The 16,223-nt window shown below is 42.0% G+C and overlaps 1 protein-coding gene across 49 annotated transcripts in view; it reads left to right on the top strand.

The window, feature by feature from the left end:
• CACNA1D (calcium voltage-gated channel subunit alpha1 D) overlaps nt 1-16,223 on the top strand; it is a 322,332-nt gene that overhangs the window by 167,334 nt on the left and 138,775 nt on the right. For 48 of the 49 annotated variants that reach the window (XR_013527364.1, XM_078351159.1, XM_078351167.1 and 45 more), the window contains 3 exons: nt 6,641-6,783; nt 11,697-11,849; nt 12,372-12,568. Coding sequence is in view for 48 of the 49 variants with exons in the window: in XM_078351159.1 (XP_078207285.1) it covers nt 6,641-6,783; nt 11,697-11,849; nt 12,372-12,568 (493 nt within the window). In the remaining variant the exon portion in view is untranslated. The remainder of the gene's footprint in view (nt 1-6,640; nt 6,784-11,696; nt 11,850-12,371; nt 12,569-16,223) is intronic. The other variant, XM_078351184.1, reaches the window with a different exon arrangement.

Below are 16,223 nucleotides of genomic sequence, written 5' to 3' on the forward strand. Positions count from 1 at the left end.
ATTGCACTCCAGCCTGGGTAGCAAGAGTGAAACTCCATCTCAAAAAAAAAAAAAGAAGTAGTATTTTAAGCAAAAATAACAATGTATTGTGGTGTCTATAGCTTCTATGGAAAAGCATATGGGCCAGGCATGGTGGCTTACACCTGTAATCCCAGCACTTTGGGAGGCCAAAGTGGGCGGATCATGAGGTGAGGAGTTCAAGACCAGCCTGGCCAATATAGTGAAATCCCATATCTATTAAAAATACAAAAATTAGCCAGGTGTGGTGGCATACACCTGTAGTCCCAGCTACTTGGGAAGCTGAGGCAGAAGAATTGCTTGAGCCCACGATGCAGAGGTTGCAGTGAGCTGCCATCACATCACTGCACTCCAGTGCAGAGAGGGACTCGGTCTCAAAAAAAAAAAAAAAAAAAGGAAAAAAGTTTAAGACAATGGTACATGAAGAACAGGAACAGGGAAATAGCCATACAGTCTTGTCATTTACTTATATAGTAGTTACAGTGATTAAATATTGTCTGAAGACAGACTGTGATGTCTTAAAGATATCTATTATAAACCCGAGAGTATGGACTGGCAAACTACAACCTATAGACGAAATCTGATTTGAGCCTTCTTTGTTTTTTTTCTGAGATGGAGTCTTGCTCTGTCCCCCAAGCTGGAGTGCAGTGGTGCGATCTCAGCTCACTGCAACCTCTGCCTCCTGGGCTCAAGTGATTCTCCTGCCTCAGCCTCCTGAGTAGCTAGGATTATAGGCATGTAACCACTATGCCTGGCTAATGTTTATACTTTTAGTAGAGACAGGGTTTCACCATTTTAGCCAGGCTGGTCTTGAGCTCCTGACCTCAGGATCCGCCCATCTCGGCCTCCCAAAGTGCTGGGATTATAGGCACGAGCCACCACGCCTGGCCTGAGCCTTTTCTTCCCCACCTTTGCAAAGTCTTTTATTTACTGCCTGCTTTGGCAAATAAAGTTTCATCGTTATTCAGCCACATTCAGTCATGTCTTGGCTGTTTGGTGTTATAATGGCAAAGTTGAGTAGTTATGACAAACCCTATGGCCTGCAGATCCTAAAATATTTGCTGTTTGGCACTTCATAGAAAATTTTTATTGACACTGGCCTTAGAAAAGCCACTTAAAAAAAAAAAAAACACCAAGGTGTATCTAATAAGCCTACAGTCAAGATTAAATGGATTTTTTAAAACCCCTCAATCCAAAACAGGGAAGAAGAAAAAAGGAAAAAAGGACAGTACAAATAGAAAACAAATGGCAAGTTGCTAGATTTAAACCTAGATAAATCTTTATTAAAATCCAGAATTTATCAGAATATACATATATAAAAGCAAGACCCAATTCTATCATGTCGACAGAAAACCTACTTTAAATACATACACAAATACTTTGAAAGTGAAAGGACAGAGAAAGATACATAATGCAAAAACTGATCAAAAGAAAGCTTGTATGGTTATGTTAATATCCAACAAAGTAGACTTCAGAGCAAGAAATATCAGGGATAAGAAGAGGCATTTTATAATGACAATTATTTCATCAGGAGGATGCAACAATCCTAAATGTATATATACCTAATAACAGAATACACAAATATAGTTGTTAGCTCTCTGAGGAATTGCCACACTGCTTGCCACAATGGCTGAACTAATTTATATTCCCACCAACAGTGTATAAGCATTTCCTTTTCTCTACAACCTCGCCAGCATCTGTTGTTTTTTGGCTTTTTAATAGTAGCCATTTTAACTGGTGTGAAATGGTATCCTCACTGTGGTTTTGATTTGCACTTCTCTTAGATCAGTAATATGGAGCTTTTTTTCATATGCTAGTTGCCCACTTGTATGTCTTTTGAATAGTATCTCTGTGTCCTTTGCTGACTTTTTAATGGGGTTTTTCTTCCTTCTTGTGAATAGACCTTTGTCAGATGCATAGGTTGCAATTTTTTTTTTATCATTCTGTAGGTTGTCTCTTTACCCTGTTTCTTTTGCTGTGCAGAAGCTCTTAAGTTTAATTAGATCCAATTTGTCAGGTTTTGCTTTTGCTGTGATTGCTTTTGGCATCTTTGTTATGAAATCCTTGCCCATTCTTATGTCCAGAATGGTATTGTCTAGGTTGTCTTCCAGGGTTTTTATAGTTTTGGGTTTTACACTTAAGCCTTTACTCCGTTTTGAGTTGATTTTTCTGTATGGTATAAGAAAGAGGTCCAGTTTCAATCTTGTGCATATGGCTTGCCAGTTATCCCAGCATGGTTTATTGAATAGGGAGTCCTTTCCCCATTGCTTGTTTTTGTCACCTTTGTCAAAGATCAGATGGTTGTAGGTATGTGGCCTTATTTCTGGGCTCTCTACTCTGTTCCCTTGGTCTGTGTGTCTGTTTTTGTCTAAGGACCATGCTGTTTTGGTTACTGCAGCCCTGTAGTATAATTTGCAGTCAGGTAGTATGACACTTCCAGCTTTGTTGTTTTTGCTTAGGATAGGATTATCTTGGCCATCCAGGCTCTTTTTTTTTGTTCCATATGAATTTTAAATTGTTGTTTTCTAGTTATGTGATAAATGTCACTGGTAGTTTGATAGGAATAGCATTCAATCTGTATATTACTTTGAGCAGTATGGCCAATTAAATGATACTGAGTCATCTTATTTGTGAGTGTGGTATGTTTTTCCATTTGTTTGTGTCATCCCTGATTTCCTTGGACAGTATAAAACTATGAAATTTCTAGTAGAAAATAGTGGATCAAATCTTTATGACTTCAGTGTAGGCAGAGATGTCTCAGGACACAAAAAGCTCCAGTCTTGAAAGATTAATTGAAAATGTTGACTTTATCAAAAGTTAAAACTTTGCTTCAAAAGACAGTGTGAAGACAATGAAAAAGCAAGGCACAGATTGGGAAAATATTCACAGAACATACATCTGACAAAAGACTTGTATTCAGAATGTGTAAAGAACTCTTACAACCCAATAATAGGAAGACAACCCAGTAAACAAATAGGGAAAATATTTGAACAGATCTTCACAAAAGAAGATATGTGAATAGTCAACAAGCACCTGAAAAGATGCTCAACATTGTTAGTAATTAGAGAAATGCAAATGAAAACTACAGTGACGGTACTGGATACCCACTAGTATTACTAAATGTAAAGAGACTGAAAATAGCAAGTGTTAACAAAATATGGAACAACTGGAACTCTCATATACCACTTGTAGAAATGGAAAATGGTATAATCACTTTGGAAAAAATGTGCCCATTTCTTACAGTGTTAAACATAGACTTACCATATGACCATGTTACCAGTTCTACTCTTGGGGATTTATCCAAGGTAAATGAAAACACATGTCCACCAAAAGACTTTATTCATAATAGAGAAAAACAGGAAACCACTTATATGTCCCTCAACAGGCGAATGGATAAACTCATTGTGGTATGTTTATATAATGGGATATTACAGAACAATAAAAAGAAATGAACTGCTGATGAAAGATAACAACATGGATGAACGTCAAAAACATCATGGTGGGAAAAAGATGAACCAGGAAAACACGCAATGCGATTCCATTGATATGGGTTCTAGAAAAAGAAAAAACCTATAGCAATAAACAGTCACTGGATGCTCAAGGCTGCGCTTCAGGGGAAGCTCTGCACAAGGCTGTGCATGCAGAGGGGCACAAGAGAATCATCTGACATGTTGGAAACCTCCTCTATTGTGATCATGGTGTTTGTTTACTTAGACTTATGCAGTTTTCAAAACCCATTGTACACTTTCAATTAGTATTTTATTATATATAAATTAAATTGCAATATAAAGTGATTTAAAAAGCAAAAAAAACATACAGGAAAGTGAAGTAGAACTGGACTCTTTTCTTAGAAAAATCTCAGAGTGTCAGCTTGTTTTTTTATCAAAATATGCACGAAATCGGAGTCAGTGGAAGAAAGGTTTTAAAAAAGAAAAAAAAAAGAATTACGATGTCTTCATTTGAATTAAATTCCTACTTACTAAAGTTTCCAACTGCAGTCTGTATCTCAATCCAATGGATTTTCCATTCCAAGTCAACAGTGACCTATTGCTTTTGTCAAGATTCCCAATAACCGAGACATTAAGAAAGTAATTGATACTTCTAAAATGTTAACTGTTAATGTGACCACAAGAGGATTCAGTGTGTCTGCCAGAGCTGAAGTTACTTCTTTTAGAGAAAAGTTTGATCTAAGCCAACTTTTATCCCATTCCTTTAAACTTTCAATAAAGATCTATTCCAAGCACCCAGGCTCTATGACTTAAGCCTTTTTAAAGAACATGACACCTCATTCTGGTGCTTCTGCCTTTAGTCAGTTCAGACAGTTCCTTGTCTCTTTCTTTCTACCTTGGGGTAAACTTTTTTTGCGGGGGGCAGGAGACAGAGTCTCACTCTGTCATTCAGGCTGAAGTGCAGTGGCGAGATCTCGGCTCACGGCAACCTCAGCTTCCTGAGTTCAAATGATTCTCCTGCCTCAGCCTCCTGAGTAGTTGGAATTACAGGTGCCTGCCACCCCACTTGGCTAATTTTTTGTATTTTTAGTAGAGATAGGGTTTCACCAGGTTAGCCAGGATGGTTTTGATCTCCTGATTTTGTGATCCTCCCACCTTGGCCTCCCAGAGTGCTGGGATTACAGGTGTGAGCCACCATGCCCAGTTAGGGTAAACTTTTAATAACAATCAAGAGTCAGTTACTCCTTTCCCATCCTGTCCTTACCTCTTCAGGCCCATGATACTTTTTTTGAGGGGCATAGTGGTGAGGGGAGCAGAATAACAGAATGTTAGAGTGGAAAGGTCATTGTCTGAGTAGTTTATTCCAGTTTTATCATTTTATAGAGAGGAGAACTGAGGCCCAGAGAAGAAGAGGGACTTTCCTAATATCTCATAACTCTTAGAAATGGAGACCAGCCTCCGCCCCTTGCAGGCCCACACTGTCTGGGAACACAGCCTGCTTCTCTCTCTGACTTGGGCTCTTTGGTAACAAGAGAGAGACATTTTCCACCTGTTTTCAAGGACGTTGCTGAAGAACAAGGAACAAAGGGACCATGAAGTGTATGTTGCAAAACACAGATACTTGAAAGCAGTCTTAAGTCACTACCTGCATAAATTACTTTCCTAATCCTTTGGGATGAAAATTCCTGTGGCTCCCACATTACAGAAGAGTTTGTAGTTTTCTTTCTTTTTCTTTGTTTTTGTGAAGCTATGAATTTGTTTTGGAGGAGAGACTTTTCACTTTAGCCTTGCTGCTGGGATTTATGGTAAATTTTTCAAAACTACACTAAAGAGAGAAACATGTCATAAATTTCATCTATTTCCCGAGTCATAACTAGGGAGAACTACCATCTGAAGCTTCGTAAAGGTAGAGACCAGGCTTATTTTCCCTCCTGGTTGGGGTTGTTGCTAATTGCTGTACTGTTATTAAAACAAAGGGCTGGTCTATAAATGCTCCAGAACTAGACAACTATACCCAATCAGGGCTGCAATCAGACCACCCTGTGTTTTATGGACTCAGTGTCTTGGCAATCCAGAGGCATGCCAGTGGAGGCAGAGTTTTTGCTTTGTCTGCTCATTAAACTTTGGAAACCTTTTCTTTGTTTCTGGGCCAGTCATTCTCACAATCTGATTGGCCAGAGTTGATGCTGTTTGAAATGAGCAAATTTTATACTTACTCTGAAAAACAAGTAATAGTTTCAAAGCATATTTATTTAAAAGAGAAAAACTAACTGTTAAGTGAGCAGATTGCCTGAAAATAGTTTTATCTGAACCTTCTTAGACTAGGAAAAAATGTATCGTGGCTGCCAGGTATACATTCACATTTCAGAAGAGAGAATGTTGATATTAATAACTTACCTTAACTGCCTTTAGCCTTTGCACAGCTCCTTAGGATCTGTGATTTACATCCTTTTCCAAATATCCCTATGAGGGCGAAGGTTGGGTGTGTGTGTGAGCGACTGCACTGACTATGTATAACATATTAAGATGTGAGACTTTGAAGTCATTCATTGATTCATCAGATATTTCTGGAGCACTTCCTATGTGTCAGAAACTGTAATAGGCACTAGACTAGAACAGACTAAAACTCCTTGCTCTTATACAACCTACATCCTAGTGCGGTCAACGTGCCTGTGTTGACATGTGTTGCTGCTAGTTGTGTGACCTGGGCAAGCTACTTATTCACATTGAGTTTGTTTTCTCACGTGTAACATGGTGCTCATGATTCCTGCTGCATAACATTATGTGCGAGTTAATGTGACCGTGTATGTGCAGTGCCTAGCACATAGCGAGTGCTCATAAATGGTAACTGCCAAGGTTACTGTCGTAATTTTAGTTGGCAGCAGTTCCACTTGTCATTGGGTTCCCAGGGACCCCCTCTTCTTTGGGGACAGGCTTGCTCTCTGCTCTTCCCTTGCAATGAAAACAGATGAGGTTAGTCTCTGTCCCAGTCATTGTGGAGGTGGGGTCATTCGTATTCCAGCTCCACAGCCCAGTTCTTGTCTCTGCCTGCCTTTTATTGAAGCGGCAGCCATATGGAATTAGCGCTTGTTCAGAAATAACTGCGATGATCATCCTGTTTTGCTTCTCTGGGGTGACAGACTCTAACGTTTCTTTCTCTTTTCTTCTTTCAGATTGTTTAGTGTAATTTTGGAACAATTAACCAAAGAAACAGAAGGCGGGAACCACTCTAGCGGCAAATCTGGAGGCTTTGATGTCAAAGCCCTCCGTGCCTTTCGAGTGTTGCGACCACTTCGACTAGTGTCAGGAGTGCCCAGTAAGCACTTACTGTTTCCTAGAGCTCAGGAGTGTGCTGGTTTTTATCTTCTGGGTGGGTCTCAGAATCACTGGTGCTCCGAGGTGAGTTGCTCTGTGCCAGCCAGGGGTCAGCGGACGACCACAGCCTCCTTCACGCTTGACAGGACACTTTGGCTTATGCTGTCACCTTGGATTCCTGTGACAGCCCCGAGAGGGGGACAGGTGGCAGTTATTGTGATCCTGATTTTGTGGAGGAGAGAATCTTCTCTTGCAGAAAGACGAGGCAGTGGCGTGAGACTTGGATCCAAGCCTTTAATTCTGGTCTATTTTTCTTCTCTGACGACATGCTGCCATCGGCCCCTCCACTTCTAGTCCTGCTTCTCTGAGAGTGGTGGGTTCTGTGGATGAGGGTGTTGGAGGACTCAGCTGCCTGCCTTTTTTTTCTAAGTGGGGAGCACCAGGGGGCTGGACTCCTGGAAACTCTGATTAGCTCCTCTCCTGTCAGGAACTATGCTACCCAGCTCTGGGGGAAGGGATGAATGCTTCAGCTGCCATAGCTGGATACAGGGCACAGGAGTACCTGCCTTGAAGGCCGTTGTAAGAACTGAATGAGATAATGGAGGGAGAGCCCCTAGCAGGATGCATGGAGCACAGAGCCTCTCAGTGAGTGAGTGAGAGAGTTTTAGCCACTAGGCCCTACCATACCACTCATTGCCAGGCCCCAGTGCAGTTCTGGCTCCAAGCCCCGAGGCCAGGTTAAATCATACCTGAGTTGAAGAGATGCTCTGTCTGTGCCCTAGCCAAGAGCTGTAGCCTCTTATCCTTCCAGAAGGCGTTTGGGGTTGCCTTACTGGGCTCTGCCCTGGTAGTACTACTGTGTTGGAGACTTCAGTGGGTGGAAGTCCTAACACCTTTTTGAGGGCTGGTGCCTCTGAGCAAGGATATGGGATTGCAGGGTGTGCCTGTTTTTCACAACTCATAAAGCCATCAGAAGAACACAGATCACATTTTTTGCCTCTCCAGAAGTTCTTCATGAAATTTTATTGTTGGCACTTAGAATGCACCAAAAATCCTCTGGAAAAAAAAATTTCCAAATTTAACATTTTAAAATGTAGGAAGTGGTGTTTTTATGTATACTTGTTTTTCCAGATGGTTCATTTATTTTCATTGAAAAAGATCAGCACAAGTCAAAACCACAGAACTGTGTGGAATCAATTGAGAAAAATAGAAATACCTTGGAAATGACTGGCTCTGTTAAGTGTAACATGATTAAATGAGAACTTCAGTGAGCAAACATGTTCTTCCAGATTCAGTTGTTATAGCTTAATCTCATTTCAAAGTAACCATGACAGCTTTTTCCCCTAAAGAACAAATAACAGGTCAGCCTGTCTATGGTATGTGTTGCGTGCAGACTTTGGGGGCTGTGGCTGTGTGTGTGGGTGTGTGAGCCTCTGGCCAGCGAAAAATCCAAGAACTCACGTGGCATTGTGTCTGCTTCCTTGGCTAATGAGGTTTTTACTAATCAATTAGTGCAGTGCTCCCAGATATTCTTGAGAATTAGTTTTAAACTGTATTTCTTCCTTTCTCCAACACATCACTGTTTGAAATGGGATAGATTTGTATTTAACTCTCCCCCAGGTCAGCAAGGGAAAAATGTGGGTCTGAGTCTTCTATGAGGACTTTTGAGCTTACCAGGTGGGAACGTCTCAGTCTCTCATCAAACTCTAATAGGCTTTTGAAGGAAGGGATCAGAGGTTGTGGGACGTGCTGTTTCTGGTGGTGGTTGGCAACTGTGGCCTGCTGATTTCTTCTCTAGTACCTGAAGTTGTGAAAAATGTCCAGGAATGTTTGACTGGAATTGTCAAACATTCCAGTTTTACATAGGAATTGTTTAGTCCCTGCTAAAGAGAATCCTGACTGTTCTGTAAGACATAATTTTGTGTGCACGTGTGTATGGAAATATATATTTATTGAGTGAGTGAAAGGTAGATTTCTTTCACAAGGTGGCGAATCAGACATTTGTGGAGTTCTTAACCACCATATTAAGAGACTGAGGGAGAATGGGCAGGAACTCAGAACGTGCCCTGGAGACCAGGCCTCCTGACCCCTGCATTGGTGTCCCACATCCTCTCCATTGCCCTGCGGCCTCAGCACTACTGTGCTGCTCACTCTTTAACGTCTTACCTTGTCCTTCCTTGTTGGACAGGGAAATGTTTATCAAAGTTCAAGACCATCAGAGTGGAAAAGAATCCTGAAGATCATCTGGTCTACCTGCATCTTTTAGACAAGGAAACTGGGGCCTGTTAGAGGTAGTGACTTGTGTAAGTTCTCACAGCTAATGAGTAGCCAGACAGAACGAGACCCACGATCTCCACATTCCTGACCCAGTCTTCTTCCCATTTCTGCCTCCTCGACTAGAGTCCCATGAGTTCCACTGAGATCTACCATATGTGTTGAGTAGTACAAAGGAGCTGAATGCAATAAAGTATACATGTTCACAGTCAGATACAACTTTATTGTCTCATAAATGGGACCAATCTGAAATACAATAGTTACTCTAAACGTACAAAATATTCATGAAGCTTACTGCCATGGAATTTAGAAGAGCTAACTGCTGGGGGATGATTTTGGATGGCCCATTGGTGTCTTAAGAAAATCAAAACAACAATAGAAACCTGTCCATTGGGATCAGAGCAGGTGTTGTCTTTTCCCTTCCCTGTGTTCCTTACAGGAGGTAGAAATATTGAACATTGTCCTAATTGATAATTTTTGAAAAACATAGCGTTTACATATCCAAAGGTGTAGCACCCAGGGTTTTAGTTGTAATAGAGGTCACAGCAAGGCAGGGTCTTCTGAGTCCAAAATCCTTACTGCTTTTCCCTCACCATCCTCTCCCCTGCTTCTTCCTGTGCTGCTTCTCACGGTAAACGTCTGTCGTGATTGGTACATCTTCTCTTTGCTTGCTGTATTCTGGTTTCTGATGTAAGCATCTCAGCTTCTTGCATCCTTTCTTTCCTGAATATATGTTGGGAAAGTAAGATGATAGCAGAAGAGGGGAAGTTTGAAGGCAGAGGAGCAACAGGGAAGGACAGGGAAAGAACAGGTAGGGAGGAAAAGAGTGAGCAGCACTGTAGTGCTGAGGTTGCAGGCCAGTGAAGAGGACGTGGATGCCAGCGCGGCATCAGGAGGCCTAATGTCTAGGGCGGGTTCTGGGTTCCTGCCCATTCTCCCTTAGTCTCTTGCTCCCTCACACCCAATCCTAATCCTGAGTGCTGCCTCCATCCTCCTTTTCATGACCTGTTTTTCATTCCCTTGGCTGAAAGCCTTACCTACACTGTAGTACTGAGTATGACTCCATGGGTAGCTTCTATTAGGTCAGTGCAAAAGTAATTGCGGTTTTTGCCATTGAAATGAATGGGTCTGAGTCTGAGGATTTTAGATTCAGCAAGAACCTACCTTGCTAAGACCTCCATGGCAGCAAAAATTTTAAATGTAGTAAATTATCATTTCTCTCTCTCCCTTTTTTTTTTTTTTTTTTGGAGACAAACTCTCGTTCTGTCACCTAGGCTGGAGTTGCAACCTCTGCCTCCCAGGTTCAAGCGACTCTCCCACCTCAGCCTCCTGAGTAGCTGGGACTATAGCTGCGCACCACCACACCTGACTAATTTTTTATATTTCTAGTACAGACGGTGTTTCACCATGTTGGCCAGGCGGTCTTGAACTCCTGACCTCAGGTCATCCACCTGCCTTGGCCTCCCAAAGTGCTGGGATTACAGGTGTGAGCCACGGTGGCCAGCCAGAAATAATTATTTCTCATGTTCTTGTCTCTCAAGACAGGACATGTCTTGAGACACATCTACCTTAATGTTATATAATACTAACATTAAACTTAAGAAGGCTCAAGTCACTCTCACCCCCGTCCCGCCCCTCCCACCTCCCCCATTCCTGGAGAACCTCCCTTTTAATGCTTAGTTTTGTTCCCAGCACTGGGATTTGCCTCAAGACCCTGGCTCAAATACCTGGTATGCTCCATAGGTACCTTCCTCTCATTCCGACTCAGTTGCTGAATTCTGGCCTCATTCTGATCTTCACCCTTCCCAACCCAGCACTCTTGAACCACCTCTCTGTGTCTGGCCTGCTGCTGTCCTGTTCCTCTTTCTGAAGCAGCTGCCTTTTGCCAGTGGTCTGAAGTCTGGCTTCCTAACCTGGATTCAAAACCCAGAACCCTGGTTGCAATCGACTTCTCCTTCCTGATTTTCTTTTCCGCTATATAACCACCCATCAAGACTCGCCACCCTCGAGCCCGCACTGTGCTACTCACCTCTGTGCTTGTGGCATTCTGTTCTTCTTTCCTGAAGTCACCTCTCTCCCATACCCACCTGTGGAAATACACCCAGCCTTCTGGCCATGCCTAGAGGGAAACTGCCACAAGGCGCCTTCTTCACCCCTTTCATCCCTCTTAATTTTAACTGTTGGATATTATTTATATAGCATCTATGTGCTACCCCAGAGTAGATTATTTGTATTTAATTCTGTCTCCTAGAATATAATTTTCTGAAGGGAGACATTTTACATAAACCATCTTCATATTGCCTCAAGCATGAAACCTTCTGATTTCTACATGGTAGATGTTCAGGAGTTTTGTCAGATGGATGGAGAAATGCATGAATGAATGGTGGGCTTTAGCATTGGGCAGTTGCCTCCCTAGACCTTCCTTTTCCCTCTTTCTAGTGGGGGAATTGGATTAGATGATCTTTAAGGTTCCTTTTCAATCTATCTCACATCCAGGCTTCATATTAATGAAAAGCTTTGAAATACCTCTTTGAATTTTATTACTCTGTGTTCTAAATAAAGGAGGCATGATTGGGAATTATACGTATGATTTATTGGAGTGTCTTCCTGGCTCACAAACTTATTTCTTTGTTTTTCTAGGTTTACAAGTTGTCCTGAACTCCATTATAAAAGCCATGGTTCCCCTCCTTCACATAGCCCTTTTGGTATTATTTGTAATCATAATCTATGCTATTATAGGATTGGAACTTTTTATTGGAAAAATGCACAAAACATGTTTTTTTGCTGACTCAGGTGAGTAATGAAAATGGTAGCTGACTTAACTTTAAAAACTTTTGGGTTTCCCCAAAGCAACTTTTGTGGTGGGGGAAAATCTAAAACAAAATAGGAAAAAGAATGTCCAATATACCAGTACATTTACTAGTCAGTTCTCAGTATGAATTATGTTCAGAATAGATGAGAATTCAGTCTCCCTTTCCACCCTGATTTCCTGTGTAATGTGTACTAGCAAACAAGATGAGAGACCTCCAAAGCGAAAACATGAGGCACACCCGCAGCCTTGTGCCAGCTAAGCCTAAGGAGGGTGCTACAAGTGTGAGTGCAGAGGAAAAGAGCGTGGATTCTGACAAGCAGAAATGGCAGGTCTCACTAAGGAGGGAGCATGTGAAGGGAACCTTGAAGGACAAGTAGGATCCTGAGGCATCACAGATGGGGCGGTCGAGTGTCCCAGGCTCTGGCAAGGGTTCTCACCTTCCACTGGCTTGGATTTCCTGATGTTTCTGTCCTGAGTGGTGCAGCCTGTTTGTGTGTTTGCAGATATCGTAGCTGAAGAGGACCCAGCTCCATGTGCGTTCTCAGGGAATGGACGCCAGTGTACTGCCAATGGCACGGAATGTAGGAGTGGCTGGGTTGGCCCAAACGGAGGCATCACCAACTTTGATAACTTTGCCTTTGCCATGCTCACTGTGTTTCAGTGTATCACCATGGAGGGCTGGACAGACGTGCTGTACTGGGTAAGCACCCTGGGGAGAGAGTTTATGGAGTGTTCTTTCCTTGGATAAGTGGGTTTTGTCAGCTAGAGCCATTGGAGAGTTGGCTGGAAAAGAAATCCCAAAGTTAGTTATTTGGGAAGGGAAGCAGATGCTTTCTTTACCAGCAGGCCTCATCACCCTGCTCCCCAAGGGCCTTAGTTTCAGTTGCAGGAAGCTGCTGCATGATGTTGGCTTCAGGCTTTAGTCTTCTATTCCCCAGTGCTGCCTGAAGACCTGGTGCCAAGGGTGCCCAGTGGTCCTCTTTGGAGGAACTCCAGGAAGACAGGGCTATCCTGATTCAACTCTTTTTTTTTTTTTTTTTTTTTTTTTTGAGATGGGGTCTAACTCTGTCTTCAGGCTGGAGTTCAGTGGCATGTGATCTCAGCTCACCGCAACCTCCGCCTCCCAGATTCAAGCGACTCACCTGCCTCAGCCTCCTGAGTAGCTGGGATTACAGGCGCACGCCACCATGCCCAGCTAATTTTTGTATTTTTAGCAGAGATGGGGTTTCACCATCTTGGCCAGGATGGTCTCAATCTCTTGACCTTATGATCCACCCGCCTCGGCCTCCCAAAGTGCTGGGATTACAGGCATGAGCCATGGCACCTGGCCCCAATTCAACTCTTAAGAGAGCCAAAGGGTCACTTTCTAGGTGAGGAGGCTCCTGGACCTCCACAGGTTTAAGTTAATCATTTATACATCAAGGCAGCTTCTCTACTAGATCCTAAAGGGGAGAAAGGGAATGTAAATTGGATCCCTTTCGTACTTTCCATAAGTCAGTACAACCTTAAATCCAGCATGAGTTTCTCCCATGATAATATTTTCCATTCTTATCTTAGTATTACTATAAATCGGCCCAGCATAAACCCTTAGCTGTCTTCCTTTCTATTTGAAGCTAGAGAACTCTGGCAGAAAGGGTAGGAATGGCATATAGACTTCCAGGGCTGCTGGACCCATCCAGCTTGCCATGAAAACTAATGGACATTCTTTCAAGGAGAGGGCCTGATTCCTCTTCTTCCTATTAGAGCTAGAAAGATTTGCTATAAAAAAAAAAGTGCTTATAGTATTTTAAAAGCCATTTCCTAGGGCTGGGTTTGTTCATTAGAATGTAAATAAAGCTCACAGAAGTTTAGAAATTGTTTTTCATGGTACAAGAGTTGCTGGTAAAGACAGCTAGCATATAGATTTTGAGCCTAAATCCAAGTCCAAAGGGGAGGAACGAGGATTCCAATCATGAGTTGTTAAAAGGAAATTAGTAACAAAGTACTTCTGAAATCAGCAGCTTCTAGGTAGAAGGCCTGTACATTGAGAAGCAGCTTCTGATCGTTTCTAAATTTTACATACTTTTCAGGATTTCCTATTACTACCTAACTTCAGAGAATGTAACATATAATGATTATAAATAGGTTTTTGCTTCCCTTTACCAGCTCACAGGATTGTAGATGTCCCTATATATTCAATATTAGACAAAGAAGGTATATTTTTATCTTTAGTCCCCGAAGTGAGTCTAGTTTGATAAGGTTTAAGCATCACCAACATGTTATATCTTGTTTTTCCCACTTACCTTTCTTTTTTCTGGTTGTCATGGGAGTGGGAGTGTGTGTGTGTCTGTTTATGTGTGTGTGTGTGTGCGCGCACGCGTGTGTGTGTGTGTATGCACATCTGTTATTTATATTCATAAAAAAAGTCTTTTCATGAAGAGGAAGGAGGCGGGAGATGATACTGGCTGAGCGAGGGGCATGGCTTGTGTATGCAAGAGGGCCCTCAGGTTAGGTGAAGCCTTCATTTTCACTATTATTTCCTAAATTGCAACTCCTAGTCATATTAGTTGAGGTCTCAATTACAGTCTTCTTTTGTAGTTTCTCAGAAATAGAAAAAGCATTATCAAAATAGCCCAAACTCTGGTTTATCCCCCCCGCCCCAAGCAGGAGAGAAAACAACATTTTGATTTTTTTAAAAATCAAAATCTGTGACTCCTCTCAGCTTTGTTTTCCTCTCTATTGACATGGTGAATTGCCAACTGCTGATCCAACATGCCTTGACTAATGAACAATTTTATACTTTATGTGATATTCCTGCACATTGATTCTCACAATTTTCCTACTGCCAAGCAAGTGTAAAATCTGGGAGTACATGATTAAAGGAGCGAGAACTTCAGGCTCCCAGAGACAAAAGTTTCCACTTACTTTCCTGAGAAGGTTTAAATATCACCTAGGATGATATAATTATTATTTTCATTATTAATATGACAATCAACATGGCTAATAATTTGACAGTATAATTGCATTCTCCATGAATTACACAGCATCTTTATTCTGATGGAGGATCTCAAGTCATTCATAAACTTTATTCCAGTCTGTATCCCTTTATAGAAGGTCTGCAGTCTTGAAGATGGAGACAGTGGAGTAGAGACCATGGAATGTTCCCTGGGTTCTATAGCATATGGTCCTTGATCTAGAACAGGGGTCTACAAACCTTTTTATAAGGGGCCAAAGAGAAAATCTGTTTGGACTTACAGGCCACATTTGGTCACCTCAGTAACGATTCAGCCCTGCCATTGTAGCTAGGAAGCTGCCATAGGCAGTACATAAGCAAATGGATGTGGCTTTATTTTAATCAGACTTCATTTATGAACTCTAAAATTATAATTTTGTGTGACTTTTCTGTGTCATCAAATATTTTGCTTTTGATTCCCCCCCCCACCACCAACTACTTCAAACTGTAAAAATCATTTTTGGCTCAAGGCCATATAAAAGTAGACAGGAAGCTGGATTTGGCCTCTGGATCATGCGGTGAGGACTCCCCGGCCTAGACTAGAACCCAGCACTCTTTCCTTGGCATTCTTCCAGTGGTCAGAAGTTTATGAATCCTTCCAGAACACTAGGGGGCAGCTAAGTAATGTCTTCCCGACTATTCTCTAAGATCTTACTCTCTGAAGCACATCAGGATTGCTTCTAATTACCTGTTGATTGCATTTATTAGCTCATCATAGAGATAGGCAGGGGCCAAGGAACCAAGCCTTCCTAATATTTCATGGGCCATGGTCAGCTGGAAGCCACACTGCTGTGATATACAGCAGTACATCCCTGCCCAGCATGGTGCCTGGCACCGAGCAAGCACTCAGTAAACAGAAGTGATGGCCATCATCCTTCAAGTGTACCGGGCATTTTGCCTCATTAGTGTAGATGGGCCATGTTTGAATATCTATTTTTATCCACAACTAGGGCATAAAGGGAACATCTTGGGAGATAAAAAGAGATTAGATTTTAAATACTGACTGCAAGCACGTTTCTGAATCCTCTAGGCGTTTGCATATGGTGGACAAAGCCTTTGCAGAGCATTGTTTTGCATCTAGTCAAGTTTTCATTCAGTCAGCATTCTCAAGCTCGTTTATGGCTTGCTTGTCACTGCTGTCTCGAAAATGTCTGGCAGGGTCCTGAGAGGGGACATACAGGTGGGTCCAATGTGTAGAAAGGCACACTTAGGAAAGGACTGTTTGGATGTATGGGAAGTGGGATCATTAAGTTCTGGTGGAAAGAAACCTAGGGTCAAGTTCTTTGATAAAGTGAGTTCCATAAATATAATTGAGCTGTTGTTTGACCCACATGTGAGCATTTGTTGCTGACAGAGGCAGTAG

Source organism: Callithrix jacchus, chromosome 15 (genome assembly GCF_049354715.1).
Source record: "Callithrix jacchus isolate 240 chromosome 15, calJac240_pri, whole genome shotgun sequence".
In the NCBI taxonomy this organism is placed as follows: domain Eukaryota; kingdom Metazoa; phylum Chordata; class Mammalia; order Primates; family Cebidae; genus Callithrix; species Callithrix jacchus.